Here is a 24,421-nt window from a genome sequence, read left to right as displayed (position 1 = left end):
CCAGTTAGTCTCTTTCTAAATGCAAGTCCTTGTGGATCATGGAAGTGTATCTGAGGGCTGAGAAGCATTGAGTAAATCCAAAATGATTTATGCGATAATGTCGAGCGGAGTCAGTCTACCTACTTGGGGAATTACATTTAAAAGAAGCCTGGACCATTCAGTGAGACCCATTTTAAATGAAACTCCCTAGCTATACATCTGTATTGTATCAATGTTTCTTTTAAAAATGTTTCAACTGCCTCTCTTCTTATTTTGCAGCCCTGAAATGAGATTATCTTTCATTGTGTTTTCTTCCCAAGCAACCATTATTTTGCCATTAACTGGAGACAGGTTAGTGCATTACTGTTTCACTGGAGGCTTTTAGGAGAGATGAATCTTAGAGACTTGATTGATATTTCCAAGTGGTGATTCAGGCCTCTCAGTGGAATCGAGCAGATGCACAGACAATTCAGTTCTCTGCACTAATAGAAGAAAAAGGAGGTCTGAGTAATACAGAAGAGCAGATAATCTGGAAATCACTGTCATTTATATTGTCTGTGGGATGTGCCATGAAATCTAGATCCCTGCCTTGGTTTTATATTCACTCCCTCCTACCTTTCCCTCTTCTCTGTTGCTGTGAGTGGTTCTGCATTTTTCTTGTTTACATGTAATATATCAATCCACCAGGAATTTGAATAATGTTGAAGAAGAGAAAGAAATGGATCTCTTTGGATAATTTGCTAGATTCAGCAGACATCCTGGGTTTCTAGTCTTTTTTTTCTGAGGTCTGCTGATGCTGAATATATTCACTTTCATAAAGGAACTTGATATATATACATATATTTCTATCCTATCCATCTATCCGTAGCTCCTCAGTGCTTTTAAAAGGTGTGGCTCTTTCCAAGCCAATGTCACAGTGTTTCATATGAGCAATTCTATGTCATTTGAATACATCATGACAAGTTAGAAGTAGTCATTGACATGTTATAAAGGATGGGATTCACAGTGGGAAGGGAGCTTTTCTTTTTCATTTTTATATCTGGTTCATCTAACACAAAGTGTAAGATAGCTCTTGCTCAGTGAATGCTTGTTGAATGAATGAATGGCTTGGCAGTTATTTTGAAATCAAATTTCTCCAAACTGTAGTTTTAGCAAGAGAGGCTCCTGTACTTCTTCTGCATGATATGTGGATTTCTGCAAAGTTAGGAGTGAATGCAGTTTTTTCTTTTTGTAAATTAATTTTTCCCATGAAAAGGTCAAGGAAGCATGATATTTAAAGGAACTCAGGGAGAGAACTTGTGTATAATTCATCGAATTGATTTGCAAAAGTGTATGTCTAAGCTTCTAATTTCTTCACGCTTTTAGTTTTCCATTTCCTAGAGAGGAAACCTCTCTGTGGGTGGTGAGTCCAGCCTAGGACCTCAGTCTTCCCACTGGTCCTCCCTCCTCGCTTTCGTGTGTGCACGTGGGTCTTAACAGCAGCCAGAGCAGTGGTGATCCCCAACCCGTGGACGGCAGCTGTCTACGCCCAGTGATATAAGAGTTCTTGCCTTTTGTGAAAGTAAATTTTCTCCATTGCCCAGCTTAATTTCCAAAGAAACAGCTTTGGTTTGGATCCAGCCTATCCAAAAAGAAAAAAAAAAGAACAATTTCACCATTTGTGGCACACACATATATATAGAAAGGCACTTAGCATAATGCCAGGCACATAGACACTCTCAGTAACTGACAGCTGCAAACCTTGTGCCAGGTTCCTTGCTAAGCACTCAGCATATGGGTCCTTCAGCCTTTGAAGATGAAGCGTCGGCACTGTTTGGCCAGATTGGTGTTGCTTAGACATGCATGGAAGGGGTTTAAACTTTTAAGTTAGAGATTTTTTTCTTCTCTATCATTGGTTGACTCTAATAGGCGAGAGATTGAAGTGGGTTAGAGAAGAGGTTTTGCTTTCAGGAGGCAGTCTAATGTTGCAGTTAAGAGTCGCTGGACCAAGTCTACTGGAGTTTAAATCCTGGCTCTCCAATTTACTAGCCAAGTGCTCAAGGACAAGTTGCTTAACTTCTTTATGCCTCGACTTCTTCAACCTATGTAATAATGACAACGCTAATGACGATGATAGTCATGTCTACCTCATAAAGTTGTTGCAGGAATTGAAGTTGATGAATGTGGAGTGTGGAGGGAGGTGTCTGGTACCCAAGTGTTCAGGAGATAAAAGCTTTATTAGTATTATCATTTGGAGCTAGGGAATGGGCGGCATTTTAACGCTCAGATAAGAATTACACTTACAGGAAGGGAATAGTGTCCTGGGTAAAAGGATTTATAATATTCCAAAAGGAATTTTAATGATGCTTCTTGCAACTTATTTTACACATCCCTGGCTCCTCTGTCTCTGTCTAGATAGAAATACGCTGAGTTTTAATGAATTCCACTCTTTGTGGCCTGCTGAATCAGTTTGAGGTGGCAGCAAAGACGCTGAGTCAGAGCGAGGGTTGGAGTTCTAACTTTGCCACTTACTGACTTGGAAACTTGGGGCAAATCGTCTACTTGGCGTGTCAGTTTTTGTTCTACAAAGTGCAGATGTCAAACCTGCCTTGTTTCCTCGGGGAGTTGTGAAGATCAAAATAAGACGATGCAGAGAATGGTACTTAGTGCATCGTAGAACCTTCTCCAGTAAAGGATCTTACTTTCTTCTCTTGCTCTTTTACTAATTTTATTTTATTTTATTTTATTTTTTTTTTTTTTTGAGACAGAGTCTCGCTTTGTTGCCCGGGCTAGAGTGAGTGTCCTGGCGTCAGCCTAGCTCACAGCAACCTCAAACTCCTGGGCTGAAACGATCCTACTGCCTCAGCCTCCCCAGTGGCTGGGACTACAGGCATGCGCCACCATGCCCGGCTAATTCTTTTACTAATTTTATTTAACGAAAGCAGTAATGTCTCAAGTTTCTGAGGTTGAGCACAGCAGGTTTCACAAGTGTGGTTCTGTCAGTCGTAATTCTTCACAGCCTTGGTAAATATGAGAAGTAGCTCTTTGATGTTGCTCAGAGTGTTGCTAAAGGTTGTCAGTAAGAGATGGGGCAATACTGCAGGGCAGCGAGTACTCATGGTGAGGCCGTGTCCTCTGTTATAGTGTCTGGTAATATGTAAATGCACAAATAAAATAATAAACACATGAAGACATTATCAGTGATACATTTTGTATACTCATCATTTAAAAACTGTTTTGTTTCAGATACTTCAGTCTGAAGCAATTGCCTTCTTTTCTCTTGCTGTTATGATTTTTAGCCTTCACGTGTCTGTTAGTCCATCCACCCATCTACCTACCTACCTGCCTTACATACAGTGTACCAAGCACTGTGGGTCTGGGGGTGACACAAAGATAAATAATCTAGTGTGCGTGTGAGTAGGGGGTGTACACATGATATACACAAGTAGCCCAGGGTAGTATCATAGTGTAAGATAAGAGGAAATAACCAAGTGTTGATTTATCATGGACGTGCCAAGCCTTTCAATATCAGAGAATTTGGAATCAGGACTAATTTTAAAGGATACTTTTAGTTACTATATTGTATGATTGGGGATAGTGAATTGTGTTCTGTTCTGTTCGATATTATCTTAATGCTGTAGTAGTGATTTAGTTGAAAACGTTTACTGAGCAATTATTATGTGCCAAGCGTGGCCTCATTTAATCCTCATATCAACTCCACGGAATAGATTCTGTTATTATCTCAAGTTTACAGAGGAGGAAACTGAAGCTAAGAAAGGCAATGTAGCTTGTCTAAGGACACATAATTTACAAGTGGCCGGCAGTATCTTAGCCAAAAAATAATCGTTTAAATTTTAAAAGAGATCATGCCATTCTCATGCTTCAAACAGTCTAATGGCTTAGAATGGAAAGCCAGCGCCTCACCAAGGCCTGAAATCCACCCCCGCAATTCCCCCACCCGGGCCTCTCCTGCAGCATCAGATGCCCGGTCTAGCCCGGGTGGTCTTCCTTCCTTCCCGGCACAGACTAACCTTGTGCGACATTCAGACCCTTGCTCTTTCTCCGTGCTAGATCTTGCCTGGGGGCTAGTTTGTTCTCTGGCCAGATCGATTGTCTCTTCTGAGAAGCCTTTCCTGGCCACCAAGTCTAAAGGGACCCTGTCCCCTGTCACCAGCAATCTCCTGTATTACTAAATTTGGTTATCACTTTTTGAGATTATCCTGTTAACTAGTCAATTTATTTTAACCTCCGTGACCCTAATGTAACCGTGCATGCAGGGGGACTCCTTGATCTTGGTCACCCATTTATCCCAACACCCAGAACAGCCTGGCTTGCAGTAGATGCTCAGTTAAATACTTGTTGAACGAATGATTGAGTTGTTCTGCCTCCAGAACCTGGGGTTATTAACTGCTTCTGCAGATGGTCTTTCTTTGTAATTACACCACGTGATAAATGATGACTTATATTTACTGTCCTTGTTTTTACTCTTACAGATTAGCTCTAAATATTTACAACTCCCTTTTCATTATACTTTCCCCAAAATTGAAAAGGTCATATAATTGTTTGACCTGAGCACAAAAATCAATTACTTAGGAAAAACATCTTTCTTAGGCAAACTTGTAGGAAATTATAGAGAAGTCATTTAAGTTTAGACAATATGCACATTTCTATCATTTGAAAGAGTTTTTTTTTTTCCTAATTCCTTAAAAGCTGAAATAAAAATTTAGTTGGGGGAAAATAGTCTTTTATACGTATTTGGTCCCTTATAAATTGATCCATTTTGGAGGGAATTTGGCAGTATCTATAAAAGTCTAGAAGGTTTCTATCAATAATTCTACTTTTTAGAACTATATCTTACTGAAATGCTAGCACTGGTACGTAAAGAGTTACATGTGCAAAATTAGATACTGTAGCAATGTTCGTAATAGTGAGAAACTGTATTCACTCTAAATGCTTATCAATTGATGATACCATAATTAAATTATAGTATATATATAGAAAGGGATGCAGTCATTAAGTTGGAAAGTCTATATGTATTTATATGAAAATACATACAAGATACATTAAATGAAAAAATGAAGTTGTAGAACACTTAGAATGATTTTAGTTTCATAAAATAAAAAGAAAACAAAATCCTTAACAATCCTGAACTGTTTATATGGTGTGTATGATTGAAATGCACGGGAAAAAGTCTAAAGGACAGGAAAGAAACTGTTCACAGTGGTACTGTCTTAGGCATAAGACAGAAGATTGGAAAAGCCTTCACAATTTTACTTTTTGTATATCTAGGTGGTTTGATTTTAATAAGAACGTATTATTTATAAAAATTGAATGCTTAAGTTAATGTTACTGACTTCTGTAATCACAGATAGCTATCTTGGAATCAGAACTGGGATGCAGGGGCTGGAAAGAAAAAGTATTCAGGACTGGAGCACAAATGGAGTTGTTACCTTGGAGAGTACTGAAGGCTTTTTGTTAGAGTGAAAAGACCAGGGTTGGACCTTGGGTCAAACAGATGTAGGAGCTACACACCAACTGTGTGAGCTGAGCGTGGACAAGTTACTTAACCTCTTGCTGCCAAATTCCTGGGCCTGTTAAAAAGACCTGATCGTTCTTACCACGCAGCCATCCTGGATAATTAACTGCATATAATGCACCAGAAGGCCTCATTGAGGGTCTGATACGTCCAGGGTACACAGCACATGTTTGTGACTTTATTCATTCCCTTTTCTTTCTTCTATCACCTACGTGCAACTAACTACCTTTTAATATTTCTGATGCATAATCTTTTTTCTTTTTCATTTTGTTGTCATTTTGACGATTGGGTTCAGAGGAGGCTAAGGCTAACATGGGGTTTGGAGGTTATCAGTGTTCACTGTCTTCATCATTTTGTCATGATGTGCCAGGATTCCAGGAGAAGTTTAGAGAAGTCACGTGACTTTCCTCACAGTGAGCTGGGCCGGCAGCTGGAGGGTTCACAGGCGACTCTCATGCCGAGTGTTTGCTCTCGACTGCCCTGCACTGACTCAACTCTGTGTTCCCTTCTCCAGTCTGCACAGGAGCCAGAATTGGTCATACTTCATAGCGATGCTCCAGATTTATCCTATTCTTACAAGCCAGTGAGGTGACAGGAAGTGACAATAGTTGGGTTAGTTTAAAAAAATTCCCTTGGGGAAGTAATACAATTTAATAAAGTGGGCATATTTGAATGAACATATTCTCTTCATACAGTTTTTTTTTCTTTCTCTCACTCCATTAATATTCTGATTTATTAATGGAAGGAGACAATAGAAGGTGAAGTTCATTGAACACTTACTATGTATCAGACATTTTGCTAAATGACTTGTGTATGATAGCTCAGGTAAAGTACAATGCTGAGTGGATTATAAGTCATTAGTATAGACACAAATAACCTCTTGAGAACATTGTTTTATTTCATATTCTACTCAGTCTAGTAAATTTTACCTTCTAAAAGAAACAGTATGTTATGTCACTGTCTAACCATTATGAAATTCCTGTGTATTGCTACAGTTTGTTTTAGAGTTACTGTTTATTTCAAAAGCATTAAGTACCTGGTTAATAATCTCTTGAGAATAAAGGACAGAATTTACCTATGCTATAAATATCTATAGCATTAATGCAATTATATAAATAGGCATTTGGCAGCACAGATGTGTGAGGCTTTTTGCTTTTGCAGTAAACTATCCTTTGGTGGCTTCCAACGAAACCCAGAACACACACACACACACACACACACACACACACACACACACACGTGTACACACACCCATGCCTTTTAAAATCTGGGGCTGGGCTTGGGACTGACTCACTTCAATCAACAGCCGGCAGCAGACGTGAACATGAAACTGTGACAGTTTCGGTTCCAGGTCTAAAGATGTGAGAAGGCAGGGCGGTTTCCACTGTCATGCTCTTGGAGATCACACGCCATAGAAAAACTCTGACGACCCTGAAAACACGGTGCTAGGAGGAAGCCCGACCTAGCCGTGTGGCAAAGGCACATGGAGGAGAATCAAGGCTGTTAGTGACAGTCCTCGCTGAGCTCTTGGGTGACAGCGTCCGCGCTGGGACCAACTTGCTGACCATTCGAGTGAGGGCATCTCAGCCCTCCCAGACACTTCAGTGTCTGAACTGCCCACGTGTGAAGCGTGAGAACTGCAGATTCAATGCACAGTGTCACGAGAAACAATTACGTTCACACCACTAGTTTTGTGGTACATAGTTCGTACTTAGCACAGGGAGATGTTCCAAGAACCCTTGTGGATGCCTGAAACTATACATGTACTACGTTTTCTCTTATACATACATAACTATGATAAACTGTACTTTATAAATTAGGCATAGTAAGAGTTTAACAACAATTACCACTAATAAAATAGAAAAATTATGACAATATGATTGTGGTCATTATAATAAATCCTTACAATGTCCCCATGGGGAAGGTATTTTTATCCCTATTTTATAGATGAAGAAACAAGGTTGGGCTTGGAACTAGTCCATGTTATCTCTGTCTGTAAGCCTATTCTCACCTTGATCCGAGCCATCCCAGAAATTGTAACTATGCAGTTTAAATGATTATCCTATTACCCCAAACCCCTCCAATGGAAGGATGCCTGGCAAAATCGCTACGGCAAAGAGCATTCCCACAACCTGGGAAAGTTTTTAAATTAAGTGAGATCAGAGGTTCTTAATCTTGGCTGCCCATTAGGATACTTTGGGGAGTTTTCAAGAAAAAATGATAGACCAGGTGTGGTGGCTCACGCCTGTAATCCTAGCACTCTGGGAGGCCGAGATGGGAGGATCGCTCGAGGTCAGGAGTTCGAGACCAGCCTGAGCAAGAGCGAGACCCCGTCTCTACTAAAAATAGAAAGAAATGATCTGGACAGCTAAAAATATATATAGAAAAAATTAGCCGGGCATGGTGGCGCATGCCTGTAGTCCCAGCTACTCGGGAGGCTGAGGCAGGAGGATGGCTTGAGCCCAGGAGTTTGAGGTTGCTGTGAGCTAGGCTGACGCCACAGCACTCTAGCCCGGGTGACAGAGTAGGTCTCTGCCAAAAAAAAAAAAAGGGGGGGGGAGTGATAATCTTGACCCCATCACCAACTAAGTAAATTAGAATTTCTTCAAATAGAGCCCAGAAGAGCTTTTTTATGAAGCTCCTCGGGTGATGAGGCTGTTCAGCCAGTGTGCAGAACTACAGCGCATCTACAGAGGTATTTCTGCCAGCCGTTTTATGATGCCTCTATTTCAACCTATTATTATCTCAGTTATGACATCACGCATGACTCCCCAGTCCAGTGCTTGTGGATGGGGAAAAGCCAGGAACGTGGCACAATTCACGGCAGTTTTTGTTGCTCTCTCTCCTTTCCTTCTCTTCCCCTTCTTTACCTGCTCAGCAGAGAAATTTGAGACACACTAGCAGCGCTGAAAATGCCCTCCCTCCCTCCCTCTTCCTCTCCAGGTGATTATAGAGTTTGGTCCCCTGATTCTCAGTTAAAAAAAAAAAAAAAACAACAACCCAGAGGTTTAATATACCATTTTGTTAGTTTAAATCTTGCCTCTTTCCAAATAGTATTTGAGAATGCATAGAACATAACAGTATTGCAGGAAATTAATAAAATATAAAAGAAAAGTTAAGGTTTTGGAAAGGAGGGTGATGCAACGTGATAATCACAGGAACTTAACAGACTTGTGCGAATGGGTGAAAAATTTACCGTGGGCTTCCTGGGACTGGTAGTCGGGGCGAGAAGCCAGCTGACGTAGGTATGATAAAGAACGGCAAAGAGGAAGTGAGAAAGAAACTTCCTTGATGAGACCTGATAGGGGACAGTGCGGTGGCGTGACAGCAGCATCCTTGGCAACAGTTTCACAACAAATACTGAAGTGGTTTCAATGTTGCTTTTCTGTGTAATTGACAACCTAACATCAAAGCCAAACGCAGCGGCGCGGCTCTTCTAAAACCTTCCTAGATTTGAGCTTGTCTTTATGACACAGAACCATTTCTTCCTCCTCCTCCTCTTCTTCTTTTTATTTGAATCGTTTCCTCTTTTTTTCCCCCCCTTTAGAATTTCCTTTAACATTACGAGTGTGGATGCATGAGTTCTGTTTTTCACCTACTACATCATTTTGCCTTTCCCCAGTTAACTGATTACTGATCAAAACACTTGACTATTTATTTTGAGTTGCTTGGGATCCTCCAGAGGCCTGAGATCTTCCCCGGTTTTTTTTTTTTTTTTTTTTTTTGGTTTTCATTTTCCCTCCATTTGACACCTTGTTGACTAAGAGGCTGACAGGCCTTTTCGGGAGTTACCCTGGAAGGAGCACAAAGCCCAGGACTCTCGTGTGGGTTGATGTCGTTGGTTCTGAGCAAGGAGCACTTTTCACTCTTGTGATCATGCAGCTGCAAAAGTAATGATGAGATTCAGTGTGGCTTGGAATATTACGGTGACCGGTGTGGGGATGTATAGAAAAACCACAAGGTGCTGTCTTTTCCAGTAAAGTGAGCCACCAGAGATGCACCTTTCCAAAAGACTCTGAGTCCCACATTTGGCAAATTCTTTCAGCTTCAGAGTCTTCCGCTGGTGTTGTCCGGGCCGGAGGGGGAAGGGTGAGCTGATCTGAACTGAATGGAGAAGGCTATTTTTACTACGAAAAAATCTGTTTGTGTAAACTTGCATTTCAGTTGTGTTTTTCATTTCCCTTTTGGCAGCAAACACGATTGCTTGAGGACACATTGCCACTCATTGCTGAGAAGCACCAAATATTTAGTTTTTATCTGCGTGCAGAGAGACTCAGTTTCAAGTTGTTTCTATAGATATCTGTATCTATAGATATCTAAATATAAATGTTTAGGTCAAACAAGCACATAAATTACGTAATTTACACCATCATCTATGGAATTATAAATTTTTTCTGTGGTAGCTTGAAAACTTCATTGAACATTTACTTTTCAAAAGATATTATAGTAAGTAATAAGTGCAGAGCAGGGAATACGTTATAAATAAAAGGCTTGATCATCACCCACTGTAAGCTTCCCATCTAGTTAAGAACTGAAGGTATTTAATTAAATGAGTTCAATTATTATAAAGCAGAATGTTTTTAGGAGACGAAATTTTTTATTGTGGTTAAAAGTTGAGTATGGGTATGAAGAGAAAGTTCGGGGTAACTTAGAGAAAAGAGTGTAATGAAGTTAGAGAAAGGTCCAGAATAGGGAGATTTTAAAGCAAGCATTAAAAGAGATAATTAGCATAGGTCGGTAGAGATGACTGAATCGGGAAAGAGAATGGTTGTCTTGTATTTTCGGGAAACTTCTTGAGATGGAGACCTTATCTGATAATTTTTATTACAATATAAAAACATAATCATGAAGTTACTTTTAAAACTTGTGGGAGGTTCTGGGGAATGGCTTATTTCAAGTATTTGAAACAGTAATGCAGCATGACAAAATATTTTTGACATGTGTTACAACATGCGATGTACACATACACACACATAGATATACATATGAAATTTATGCATAAGCCCAGTAAGTTCCTTGATATTAAGTTAATATTTTTATAATTAATCTCTTTCACCTATTATCCTCAGTAGTGTGGGTACTCTTCATATTTTATTTAAAGTATTACAATACAGTTTACTATTTCAAGTATTCAAGTATTACTATTTCAACTATTTCAAGTTCAAAAAGGCATTTTTCTTTCTTCTATTGAAAAACTAAAATTCTGAAAATACTACCTTAAGGGGATCTCTTCTGATCTTTTAAATTTAAAACTTTAAAGAGAAGTTTCAAATTGAATGTGGGTAGTTTTACAGCATTATTTACCTTTTAAGATTTTTGTGGTTTTATTTATTTTTAAAGAGGTTTGGAATCTATATTTATAAAAACCTGAAAATTGAGTCTTCCGTTAGTCCTACACACAAAATAGTTCTTAGTATTGTTATAATTATACTTTATGTAGACATAATCTATTGGGACTATGAATTATCATGATGAAAAGAATTATTCTATGGTTTTCTATCTTTTTCATTCACATTGCCTCTTCTAAGAATCCATTACCCTCTTATCCATCCATCCATCCATCCATCTGCCCCTCCATTTATTCTATGTATTGAGTATGTACTGCATTCATGAGCATGTGCATGTGTCTTGATGGGTGAGGTGTCCAAAAAGCGAATAATTCATAAGACTTATGACTCTGGAAGACAGAAGTAGAAAATGTTAATTTCCACAAGTTAAGGGTTAAGTAATGTGCTTTAGAAATTTGCAGGTAACAAAGAAAATTTCCCACTCTTAGGAAGCTGAGGTGAGTGTTTCAGAAAAAAATACTTTTTCGTTGAAGCTGAGCTACTCAATCTCTGTATTTTTGTGGATGAGGGAAAGTATGTTTTACTCTTTAGCATTTAGTAATACAAGTATAATTGAAGATACCTGTTCTCAGCTCAAAAGACCTAGATAGAACATGCTTAGATTTTTCAAGACATTGTTAGTACTTTTCCATATTTTAACTATAAAAAAATAAGTTATTAAATACTTGTTACAATGGCAAAAAGCATCAGGAGTTACCTGCCCTCAAAGCCCTAGTCCTTTCCTCTACTTCCTACTGAAGAAACCTTAGTTGCAATATTGCCATGTTTTTCAAGAAGTTGTTTATTGTGATTTTTGCTCTTTTTTCTTTTGTTTAACATTATAATATTAATATATTTATTTTCAGAGGCAAAATCAGTAAAGGCTTGGAGGATTTGAAAAGTGTTAGCCCAGTAGGAGAGACTTATATCCACGAAGGACTAAAGCTAGTAAGTTCTTTTGCATTTTTAAGTATGGGAGAGAATACTTTATTATTCTGTAATGAAATATAACTCTCTAGCAAAGCTCTGAAACTCCATTATACAGTTATCTTAAAAAAAAGTTTTTTATGCTTTCAGATGTTCTAGAGATGAGCCTGGTAGAAAACATTATTTACTGTGGTGATAAGAAAAGTTAATTTTCCATTTGCTCTGTGGTTGTATTCAGATTAGGCAACCACAGCTAAAAATCGATATCATTTAAAACCCAATAGTGACTACTCTATAAGGTGACTATATGCCTATTTCAAATAAATATGAAACAAAATAACCTGTTTGAAAAGTTAGTAATGTTTCGATTTTGTCAGACTTACACATGCAGCTCGATGGAACATGCTGGTTGCAAGTTACAATTAAATTATGAGTTGGATAATTATTCTTCATTTTCAGGCAAATGAACAAATTCAGAAAGCAGGAGGCTTAAAAACCTCCAGTATCATAATTGCACTGACAGATGGGAAGTTGGACGGTTTGGTGCCATCGTATGCAGAGAAAGAGGTGAGTATTGAACTGAGACTGTTGTCTACACCCTGGTATACTTTGATATGTGTCTCTGCATGTACAGCTTGGTATCTGAGTAATTTAGTTTCCTCCTCCTCTCTCTCTCCCTCCTCTCTCTCTCTCTCTCTCTCTCTCTCTCTCTCTCTCTCTCTCTCCCCCTCTTCCTCCCTCCCCCTCTTCCTCCCTCCCCCCATTTCTCTCTCTTTTTCTGCAGGCAAAGTTATCCAGGTCACTTGGGGCTAGTGTTTACTGTGTTGGTGTCCTTGATTTTGAACAAGCTCAGGTGAGTCACAAAAGATCTACTCACTTTAATCTAAATCACATAACTGTCTTAAAGATAGTTTAATCAATTCTTTTCACTGAGGACTTACAATGACAATAATCAATGGTTAAATGATTTTCTATAAAACTGTAAATATCTTCTAAGACAATGGCTGTATGTCTCAAGCTCTACCTCAATAATGTCAGAATTTTCATAGGTTTTGTTACGGAAAATAAAACTCTAAATTTCTTCAACATTTTATTGGTTTGGGAAAGTAGTATAACATAAACACTTGGATTGACGTGCTAGGAATACTTCTCTCCTTTAACTCAACTGACAAGATGATTATGACAGTCTGATTTAAAGTTTCTGTTTTATTTAAAATTTGACTCCAGGTGTGTGGGGATTTGGGAAGCCCATTTAGGGGAAGTCTTTAGTATCTCTCTTACAAAACCAATTTTTTTCATGAAGTTTTGAGGGATTTATACATTAAAATTTTTTTTCCACTTACAAATCATTTTACGTGGGAGTTTTTGCTTGAGCGTGGCTTAGATTCCAGTCTCATGATGTTAGCAGCTATTAGAGCTCTGCAGAGTTTTGGAATTGCCGATGTAAAGGGGCTGTGACCGATTGCAGTTCATTTCATGGGGATACGTTTAGAGTAACACTAGCACCATCACCTGTAATTCCTGACCGTGAACACAGGCCACACTGCTAAATTAACCCTGTGGAGTCATTTTTCAGATGAACATAACTGAAATGTAATGAAGTCTATAAAGTGTTCTATGTACCAACCACCCTTAAGTTTTCTTCTTTTTTCTAAAGCTCGAAAGAATTGCGGATTCCAAAGAACAAGTCTTTCCTGTCAAAGGTGGATTTCAAGCTCTTAAAGGAATAATTAATTCTGTGAGTATTTCTCCAGGGGCAGAAGAGGCTTGTCATTTTACATATATTTTAAACTATAAGAATTAATCTCAATATCCAGTGCAGGTGGCCATTATCCAGAAGAAAGATTGAGAAAGAGGTTTGTTCAGTATTGCAAACACAGTGTCATTCTAAAGATGCCGATTTTTTTTTTTTTTTTGTAAATGACATTTGGTTACTGATTCTTGTATATTGCACTCTGTGAGTCCGGGTTTGTGATTTCAGGTTTAAGATTTTCATAAACAGTCTCATATCCCCTTTGAGCATGGTGCTAACTGTCTTGCTAGCTTGAAAGTTTTATAGGCTTTATAGAAGAAAAGTAAAATAAAAATTTGGATTGGAATGTGTGATAACTCCCTCCTCCAAATATGGTATTTCTGAGCTAACAGGCAGCTTGAACCAGCGGCTATTTGACTGTGGTTGTTGTTCTTTCCATTTAAATGATTAATAGTGTTGCTGGAGCACATAATATTTCTGCTTGGAATTCAGTGGAGCTGTCTCTGGTGATCATTAGAATCCAGGCTGTCCTGCACTGGGGCTGGGGAAGGGGAATGATGAAATGCAGAGCAAACTCCCGGGCTTTCACAGCTGAGGTTTATGTTGCATTTTACTGCCTTTTGCTAGAAGCACTAGGAACAGTTGCTATTAAGTATTTATGATATTTTGGTAAACACCATCCTAAAATGGAAGTGAATAATATATATTCTCCAAGCCAAAGCTTTTTCCTTAATCTTTAAGGGGGACAAAAACAAAATCTTGGTTCCTTCTAACATTTGGTTTTGGGATTTAAAATTTCTCTTTAAAGATCATGTTTTTCAGAAACACAGAGTGAGATTTACTGAATTTGTTTTTAGTAGCATGTAGGCTTTTTTAAAAACATTAATGGAGCTTTATGGGGAAAACATATGATTTCGTTGTGTTACGTATCAGTACTTTCAGTGGACAAGCTAAATGTAAATGCAGAATGGAACAGAGAGTCAATTATTTTAGCAGTTGATGTATATTATTGTTTTTAGGTTTTAGGGAAAAATTGCCATGTAAAAAACAGTAAATAATTTTATAGCTGGGTTCAAAATAAATACTATACAACTGTTATTTAAGTTTTAAAATACAGGAAAAGGTATGGACAGTGCAAAATAGAGGACAATTTGATCCCCCAAATAAAGAAATCAGTGGGTTGTATTTTAAATAGAATTTTATTGGGCCTGAGAATTTGCAATTATTTTTACAATTATACTGGGAAGGAGAAAAGCTCTCTCTGGGTTATTCCCTTTGGAAATTTTCTTCTCTCTCTAAAAATTCAGAATTCTCTAGATGACTGATTAGTTTTCTAAAACTCTATTCTTATGGGTTATAAGTGCAAGTTTTTCCCTTCAAGAAATTAATAGCTGACTATCAGAAGAAATACAGTTGTTGTTTTATTATGTTTATTTGTGAAATGTAATTTTTCTATTTGTCTTAGGGAAACTTTAGAATGTAATTTCTAAGGACAGTCTTTCTTGCCTGAAGTTCTTGATGGACTTTAGCTTGAGCAAGTTATGTTGAAAGATTTAGGGTGGAATTAGAAAGATTTACGTTATTTTAGCCACCATTTACCAACAAAGTCTCTTGAGTGTCATCTGGAAGGGGGTGATGGGTATAGCTTTCATCTCAGTATAGTTACATTTCAGATAATTTGTCACAAAAGGAGGAGAAAAGGATCCTCGGGGAAGCCGGTGTTGGGGGAAACCCTGGCAGAGTGTGCAGGTAGAGAACGGGAGTCGCTGCAACCAAACCTGACCTCTCAGTAATAGTTGAGATTTTTATCAGTGCGATGATAGTTTGAGCTTTTTGCCTACTTCATAGAATGCTAAGGCAATTTGAACTACTGATATTTGCACTTAATAGGAAAGTTTGATTTTTGCCATCCATTTTAATGTTTGAGGATTTTAAAGTAGGGATGAGATAATCATGGATATATTTTTCGTTTGTAAATACTCCTTAATACTGATATTATTTTCTGAGTGAACAGAGACTTTTGAGGGAACAGATGCTTCCATAGGATACTTTCTTCATGGTGAGATCCAGTTCTTTGCCAGCGTATGTGTGTGTGCATGTGTGTGTGTATATATATATATGCATACATATATATGTGTGTATATATATCCCCTAAAATCTCAAATGATGAAATTTTGCATTTAGTATGTGAATGGCTTAAGGTGCCTTGGATTTGCTAATAGCACTTTGCTTATCTTTAAATTTGGTCCGTAGTGACGTTGGCTTTCTCTGAGGTTAACTAAGGCCGACCTTTAGCGGAAACTATTTTCTATTTCTGTTGAGTATAATGAAGACAGACGGCAACACACACTTGAGAAAGCTCCCTACAAGTTCCTCTGTGTAAATGATGGAAGGGAAGTATGAAACGTCACGTGTCATTATCATAGATGGGACACCTGATTCAATGTTCAGTTAATCAACAACTCTCTTTAACTTGGTAAAAATAGCGTTTAAAATGTTAGTCCTCTTTGTCAGTTGTTTAGTGATAACAATTTTAATATAGTAGCACCATTTCCATATTTTCAACATTTCAATTTGTACGATTACTTAGGGAGAATAGATTATGAACTATTTTGTTTTTGTGAAACTGATTATTTAAAAATTTTACAGTGTAAACTACATGCATCCAAACATCAAATTATTTGGATTTCCAGTTGTTGCTTTCTTGATATGAAAACATGGTAAATTCTAGATGGAAAAACCAAATGTGGAACACCTTTCATGTTCTAAAACTGCATAAACTCTCTTCTCACTCTTCTCTCCCCACCTCTCTCCCTTTATTTTTCATTTGGACATGGTTTTCGGAAACTTTGTTTCAAATTATGTATTTCTGGATGTCCAACATTCATAATTTGTTGCAGGGCTAGATGCTTCTTCACATAAAGTAACTTTATCCTGACTTATTTGAGTCCTATTATGATTGTTGGTTTGCTAATTAGACATTTTAAATATTCTCATTAATTTATACATTCAGTATTTATTCTCTAAGCAGTTATTGGCTGTATGGCATGTACAAAACAATTTCTCAAGCACTGAAAGTGCTGTGTAGTATAATATCCCACTTCTGTCCTCAGAGTTTGTTTTCTAATACAGGAGGTGAGCTCTGTGCTCAAATAATATAAGTTTCAAAGAGATTTTATAAAATAATCTTTAGAGAGGAGCGGGTAATACAGAAATGCAATTGGATTACATTAGATAGTGATACCAATTTTATGACTCATGGTCTAAATTGCTTGCTTTTAAATGAGTGTCTTACCTGAATTACTTCTCTATTCAATTATATTGTTTCTATAAAAACTTCTTTTATTAAAATAAAGTTACAAATATTAAACTAATGTAAGTATATTTTTATGTATAAATGTATATTATATAGTTTATTGCAGAATATGACCAACATCAGCTATTCTTAATCTCTGATTAATGTAACTTAATTTCTTTAGTCTCAGACTCAAGTAGAACATAAACTGCTAAATCACCCTGAACCTTTTCTTTAAAAATAAAATACCTTATAGGAGATAAACAGGGTATGGCTTCAAAGCTGTAGAACATCAACTATTCTTGAAGACGTTTATTCTTCAGCCTTAAGATCTCCATGGGAGAATTTCTCATTTGCTCTTGCTATTAGAACTCTCATTTATTTAGAAATATTTTGATGGGTTAGATCACATTGAAAGAGGAATTCAATATATTCACATTTATCTTAAATATCGTGAGATCTGATTAAATTATGGTCAATATTGATAGAAGAGAGAAAACAAACATAATTTAACAAATTCACAGAGGTCATTCTGGATGCATGTTCTCTGACATGGTCTCTAGAAAGTCCTTTTGCAATTTTTTGATTTACCTTATTCTAAGGAATTTTAAAAAATGATTTCTATTTCCAATAGATGTCATCTTTAAACACCTCTCATAATTTCCCTTGGTATTTGAAATATTTTTCAGTAATGCTGATAAAGGTGTGGCTAAAGCCACTTACAAAGAGATTGTAAACTGAAAGATGCAATTAACCTCCTTAATAGGATCTGTTTTGAAATAAATTCCTTCTGGACTGGTAGCAGACAGATTTGGGGGTTTTATATTTTCCTTTGACCTTGAATCCATAGGAGCGGATGTTTGTTATAGTGGATAAAGCAGCAGAACAAGAGGAGTTTGAGTGCCTGTGGAATCCCTTTGCTTTGGTTCTTTCTGAAGTGGAAGAGGTCCCATCTGCATTTTCTCAGATAGAGAATCTTACTAGATTCATTTCCTAATCACTAAAGCCTCAATCACTCTGTGAAAAGTCGGATTCACTGAGAAATAACCTAAAAAAGTACTAACAATGCCCCCTTTTCAGAGATCTCTGTCCAGCGTCAACAATCCCGTGCTCTGACACCGGTGATTTTAGGGGCTGAGAATTTATATTTCCACTGTTGCTGAAGAAAGCACAGAAAGCCTTTCTATTTCCTGCTATAGTTCTTAACTTCCTGTTCTAGTTACGAGCAGGAGATGCTAGAAACTGCTGTACATCATCTGTCTTCAACTTCCGTCAAGAAAAGAGCGTCTTTCAAAGAGCATCTGGAATCTGTCTGGCTTTGATAATGCAGCGCAGAACTGTTCTAAAAATAAAGACACGATTGTGGTGTCCATTAGGAACGGCTTATTTCATCACTGTTGTTTTTCACTTGTAGCCTCATGCTTTGTATGGGGGCTTCTGTTTCTCAGAGCCAGCTAAGAAGAGCCGTTCTGTTCTTGCGTGCTGGGAATGCTTGAGGACAGGATCTGTGTGTTTGAGAATAATATTTGGCTCCTACAAGGAGCCCGTGTTCTGCAGTTGTAATGTCTGATGCATGTAAGGGGGGGATTAGCATCCACAGGAATTGAGCCTGAGAAGTAGAATAGAAATGCCACTGTCAAAGAAAGAAGTGCGTATGTATTAATATTATATTGAACTTCTTAGTAGAGAACGTGGCAACTTAGCATTCTTGAACAAGAGGTCTGATTTGCTATCTTGTTTTTGCCTGATGGAGAAGCTCAACATGGGCTTTATGGTATTGGGAAATTTTACGTAGCTGTTCATACTCAAAGCTACCAGACTTTGAGACAACACCCACCGTACCTGTGCTTATGTGGATGTACGCTAATCAAATAAGGATACTATGGTTATGCAATCACAGAAAACACCCTGAAACACACGAAAGTTTCCCAACTGCTTGGTGGCTCTATATGCTATGGTTGATAGGTTTTCTCTGTCATCTATTGAAGTAAGGAGAGGACCTTAAAGTTATTAATAACTTTATAATTCACTGCACATGTTCTCATTTAATTCTGTACCTTGGTTTTCTTTTTTTTTTTTCCTTTTTAGATACTAGCTCAGTCATGTACCGAAATCCTGGAACTGAGGCCCTCAAGTGTCTGTGTTGGGGGTGAGTGTTTAGAATTTAAAAATATCATGTAAGAAATTGTATTTTTTCCCCCCTTAGCTAAAATATATGATTTGAAACTCATGTTGGAAAGGAGAATAGCAGAATTAACTTTTTTGGCATCTTTTTTTGTGTAAGAATTTTTAAATAATTCCTTGAAATATTTCTATTTTAAATTCAAATTTTTAAGATCGGAGTGTTATTTTAAATAATGAACATATTGTGTGACAGGCTTTTAGAATCTTCTGTATATTTAGTTCACATTTGAGACCTTTCTTATAGCAAATAAAATACGAAATCTTTTCTTTTTATCTGATTGTACAAACAGCCTGGTATCTGTAGACTTTGAGCTCTACACTTTGATGACCCGGCCAAGGTACAGTCTCTGCCAGCTCAGGGCACACAAGGAAGTGACTTTTGGGTCTAAGGCAGGAAGGAAGCAGGTGGCTTCATCAGCTAGTGCTAAGAACAAACTTGGGTTTTCACACCTCCCAGCCATCCTTGCCCAGAGAGAGTGTGATTCTCTCTGGCCTGTTTTATTTCTTCTTCCAGTCTGACCTGAAGTTCATTTTAACCTGATTTGACTCTAAAAGGAAAACTATTGAGCCTGGTGGTGGAGGGAAACAACCTGTGTAATCTACCTGAGAAGCCTCCCAACCTGTACGTGGTCTTACACCCTCAGCTTCCAGACCCTGCAGGGAATGATTACTGAGATGTGGAAGAGAAATCGTGCATCCGAACATTCCAGGACAGGATCATCTTTGCTAAAAGCATAGACTATAATACATTTCTAGAGATAACAAAGAACAACAAATGGAAAAATAATATTATACTACTAGTTGTTATTTGTTGAACTCCTATTTTGTGCTGAGTACATACCGGATCCCTTGTGTTTTGTAATTGCACCTAAATCCTCTTAAAAACATTATTTGACAGTTTTATAAATCCCTGGTTTTCGGATGGGGCAACTGAGGCAGAGACAGGTTCGGTACTTGCTGTTAGTGATTGATCCCTGTCTGCCTGACTCTAGTGTGCCCATGCTCTTCTTGAATCACGTTTTAAGTTTTACCTGCACTTTGTTTCAATTTGTCAGTAAAATTCCTTTCGTAACACGCTGAATGAAGAATGGCCTGGCAGTGTTTTATTCCACAGTTAATGACTATATATGCCTTGCAGTGTGTTAGATAGCAGAAGTTTGGGAGGATTGATAGTGTTACAGTATAAATGAGAGTGGAGACCAAGCCTGAAGAATCCCTGAGCAGACAAAGGGCTTAGTCCTCATACATGACCTTAACCTTGCTTGATTCGCAAACATAATCGAAACTTAACTACATCTATTTGTTATAAATGCCTATATGAAGAAAAACAGAACTTAAGCCCAGTTAATCAAAAACAGCCAACAAACTTGCATAACTCGGGACTTTCCAACAGGATAGACGAAATCGGGCAACTACACGACTGTAGCCAATGAAATACTTTCTTCGCTTTCCTTCCAAGTTCATCCTATTAAAAGCCCCCCCCCCCCCCCCACCGATTGCATTTCCTCGGTGGAGCTCCTGAGCCACCTCTTATTTGGAGCTTTCCAATCTATAAATCGTTGTTTGCTCAAATAACTCTTTAAAAAATTTTTTTATTGTGCCTCAGTTTACCCTTTTAACAAGAGTTAATCACTATTAAAATAATAAATCTTATTTTAGCTAAGTAGCAAACATTTACTGCCTATCAAGATATTTGATCAGTTATCTTTCCTACTAGCATATTCTTTCACTCTCTAACATTTTTTAGTGCCCACATCTACTATAGAGAACAGGGTACAGTAAGTTAAATCAACTTCCTTTAGTAATTCACCATAGATTATTGGTATCCCGAATACGTGAGCTCTGCTGGTGTATACATTTGTACGCAGTAGAAAATGAAACCAGGATTAGTTAGGTGAAGAAGCTGTTAAAGAACTCTCTCTGGGCCGGGCGTGGTGGCTCACACCTGTCATCCTAGCATTCTGGGAGGCCGAGGCAGGAGGATCACTTGAGGTCAGGAGTTCGAGACCAGCCTGAGCATGAGCCGAGACCCTGTCTCTACTAAAAATAGAAAGAAATTAGCTGGACAACTAAAAATATATATAAAAAATTAGCCGGGCATGGTGGCGCATGCCTGTAGTTCCAGCTACTCGGGAGGCTGAGGCAGGAGGATCGCTTGAGCCCAGGAGTTTGAGGTTGCTGTGAGCGAGGCTGATGCCACGACACTCTAGCCCGGGCAACAGAGTGAGACTCTGTCACAAAAAATAAATAAATAAATAAAATAAGAACCCTGTAAGAGAGAGACATAAAGAAAATACTACACATGGTTTTTCTAAGAACCAAAGAACATGAATAATTAATTAGTTTCCTTTACATTCCCAGACCTTATGATATTTACCTAGGGATGGAATTTGGGGACGTTTGCATGGTATCTGTCTGGGAATGACTGTTACGCTTCAATTCTAATATCTTGGTCACTACTGGAAAGTTAGAAAGCCTGGGGGGTGCTTTATTTTATTTTCTGAAAAATAAAATGGTGTCTTCAATACACTTAGCGACAGGGTCTAAGAAAGTGAGCAGGTTGGAAATATGGAGCTATGTCTTTGCTGCTAGTTGATGGAATAGTATGAAAAAATTCATTTTGTGCTTCTGGATACTTTCAAGTTTTTTTTTTTTTTTTTTTTGGTAAAACAATGATTAAAATTTTTTTTTTTTTTTACTTGTAGAGGAATTTCAGATTGTTTTAAATGGAAGAGGATTCACGCTGGGGAGCCGGAACGGCAGCGCTCTCTGCACTTACACCGTGAATGGAACGTACACCAAGAGTAGGTCCCCAACAGGGTCAGGGCTGCGTTGATATCCGCACAGCGTGTCAGCTGCAGGTGTTTTTCACGGTTCTCCAAGTAAAACCAGCTATGCTCTATTTTTTAATCAAAGAAGAAAGAAACAAAGTATCAATGTTAATACAAATAGTAATTATTTAATTAATAATGGCAACACTGTCTCATAACTTAATAAATGCTGGATCCTGTCCTAAGCAGCCTCATTCTACAAGCGATGGTTTGTGACTGAAGGAATAAAATAATGTGCCCGTGGGGACATAAGCCAGTGATGGACAGAGCTGATATTTAAACCCAGTTTCCCTGACGGTTCTGTGTGTGGATTGCATCGCATGCCTGATTTAACGACCTCCTGCCATAGACTCATTTCTTTCCTTTGGACGTTCATCTTTCTTTCTTCATCTTGTTTAAGTTCTGCTTTTAAAGAATATCTATTATTTATTCTTAAAAACCTGAGACATTTGAAAACTTTAGGAGAAAAAGATGATATTTTTAGAGTATCTGCAACAGTATTTGAACGTAGTCTAAGTCTAAAACATCTTAATTTGTGACTCACCAACAGTATACTGTTGGTAGAATCTCTTTCCATTTTTCATTCCTCTTTATTTCTTCTCTATATTTTTTTATGTTAACATACCTAATACTCTACACTTGAACTCTGATTGTGGAATAGTTTTCATATAAACTATGTGAGATACGATAAAACCGTTTGTTAATTCACTGACATTTTATTTTCTAGGTGTAAAACCAGTAAGCGTGCAGCTGAATTCTATGCTTTGTCCTGCACCTATCCTGAATAAAGCTGGAGAGTAAGTACTCCAATTAAAACAATTTAAAAACATTTTTTAAAGACAAATGATTAGGAAATGGTGGCTAATAACATGTTGGTTTTATTGTATCCTCTTTCCATGCACAGAGTGATTAAATAATAAGCCCTGGGCAAGCCACTCTAGTTAGCACTTCACTTAGACCCTTAGTAGGTTGAAAATGCTAACGTATGTTTTATCTTCTTTCTCAAATAGTGACTAGTAGGCTCTGTAAATGTGTATTTGGATGGGTTTGAAACCTGCTGGTGGACTCTATAAATAATCAGAGCAGTAGTCATTATTTTGAGCTTAGGTTATTGAGTTTACATACACATACGCACATGCATACAACACACAAGAGTTCCAAAGGGAGATTTTAAGTAATTACTGTAGCATTTAGTAAATATTAAGATTAAATAACATGAGGAACATGGCTTACTGTGGTACACCTTGGAATATAAAATATTTGTACATTAATTTGTGTCCCATTTCCGTTAAGGTCTATACTCTCATGTTCTTTCATGTGGCAAAAAAAAAAAAAAACTATTTAAAAGAAGGAATATTTCGTTTGGAAGAAGGGCTTTTATTAGAATTATCTATACACTAATAATTTTACTAGTAATTTAGTGTTTCCATTTGTGATCTTTTTCTATTCTCTTGCCAATAGTTCAGATATTCCCTAGCCCAGCAGCTAGTGGATGTTTAGGATAATAGGATATCATTTTCTAGGATCACCTTATATGGATCTTACACTAAGAGCAGAGAAAAACTCTCAACATACAAGGCCACAACCCGAAGTCTAGATTAGCATTCCGAGAGTGGAGATTATATTTTCCTCCGTGAAAACTATGGAAATCATTTTAGTATTTTTAATTTGACTCGAACAACTTAATTTTTGTGGATCCTTAAATAGTTGAGATATCTATTGCACATCCTTTCTGGTTATGCAAGTAAATCGGAGCAGTATCAGCTTTCTATTTTAAATAGATTGAAAGGGACTACTTACTATAACTTGCAAGACTGGGACTATTATTCATTTTCTGTGTCACGTAATGACCAGGTGTTATTGACAATATCCCAGTGGGTAAATTAGGCTGGACCTAGAATTTGAGGCAGGTCCGTTTCACATGGTGCCATCTTAACCCCAAGCGCACAGTAGGACTCTGTGGCTTTCTAAGTCGTCCTGTCTGCATTGGCCATGATGAATCTATTGACTTGGAGTTTAGCCCTGTTTAATTGAGTCTTTAATCCCATACTGGTCCTCCTGATTGTTAACCCCTGGTATGCTCCTCAATCCGTCTTTTCTAGTTTAGTCATGGGAAGCTCCATCCTTTTTGTTGTTCAGGTTAAAAATCTTCGAGCCATTGCTGGCTTCCTTTTCTCTCTTACACCTGGTCCGTTAGCAAATCTCAGCTCTGATTTCCAGGTACACCCAGAGTCCAATCCCTGCTCACTGCCCCAACTACTACCATCCTAGACCAAGCTACCAGCATCTCTTGCTTGGGTCATTAACCTCTCAACTGGTCTTTCCATTTCTGTCTTTGGCAAGAGTGACCCTGTCATCGCTTCATTTAAAAATTCCCCGTGATGAGTTCCTCAGCCCACTCAGAGTAAAAGTCTAGTCATCATAATGTTCTACAAGGTTCTGTAAGATCTAGCTTCTCGTCACCTCTCAGACTCCATCTTGTCTTTGCACCTTCCGGGCTTGGTCGTGGTCACAGTGGCCTCTTTGCTGTTCCTTGACCACATCTGCTCACTCCCGCTCCGGCGCTCTTGCACTTGCTGTTCCCTCTGCTTGGAATGCTGTTCCCCTCAC

At 37.9% G+C, this 24,421-nt stretch overlaps 1 protein-coding gene across 2 annotated transcripts in view; it reads left to right on the top strand.

The window, feature by feature from the left end:
- The window catches only part of ANTXR2 (ANTXR cell adhesion molecule 2), a 118,987-nt gene that overhangs the window by 3,276 nt on the left and 91,290 nt on the right, over positions 1–24,421 (top strand). The window contains exons 3-10 of one of the 2 annotated variants that reach the window (XM_045536906.1): positions 259–330; positions 11,688–11,769; positions 12,208–12,315; positions 12,533–12,601; positions 13,406–13,486; positions 18,885–18,945; positions 21,686–21,784; positions 22,539–22,608. In XM_045536906.1, coding sequence (XP_045392862.1) covers positions 259–330; positions 11,688–11,769; positions 12,208–12,315; positions 12,533–12,601; positions 13,406–13,486; positions 18,885–18,945; positions 21,686–21,784; positions 22,539–22,608 — 642 coding nt within the window. The remainder of the gene's footprint in view (positions 1–258; positions 331–11,687; positions 11,770–12,207; positions 12,316–12,532; positions 12,602–13,405; positions 13,487–18,884; positions 18,946–21,685; positions 21,785–22,538; positions 22,609–24,421) is intronic. The other variant, XM_045536907.1, reaches the window with a different exon arrangement.

This window comes from Lemur catta, chromosome 24, assembly GCF_020740605.2.
Source record: "Lemur catta isolate mLemCat1 chromosome 24, mLemCat1.pri, whole genome shotgun sequence".
Classification (NCBI taxonomy): domain Eukaryota; kingdom Metazoa; phylum Chordata; class Mammalia; order Primates; family Lemuridae; genus Lemur; species Lemur catta.
Note: the sequence above shows the minus strand (reverse complement) of the source record. Positions and strands in the feature narration are given on the sequence as shown.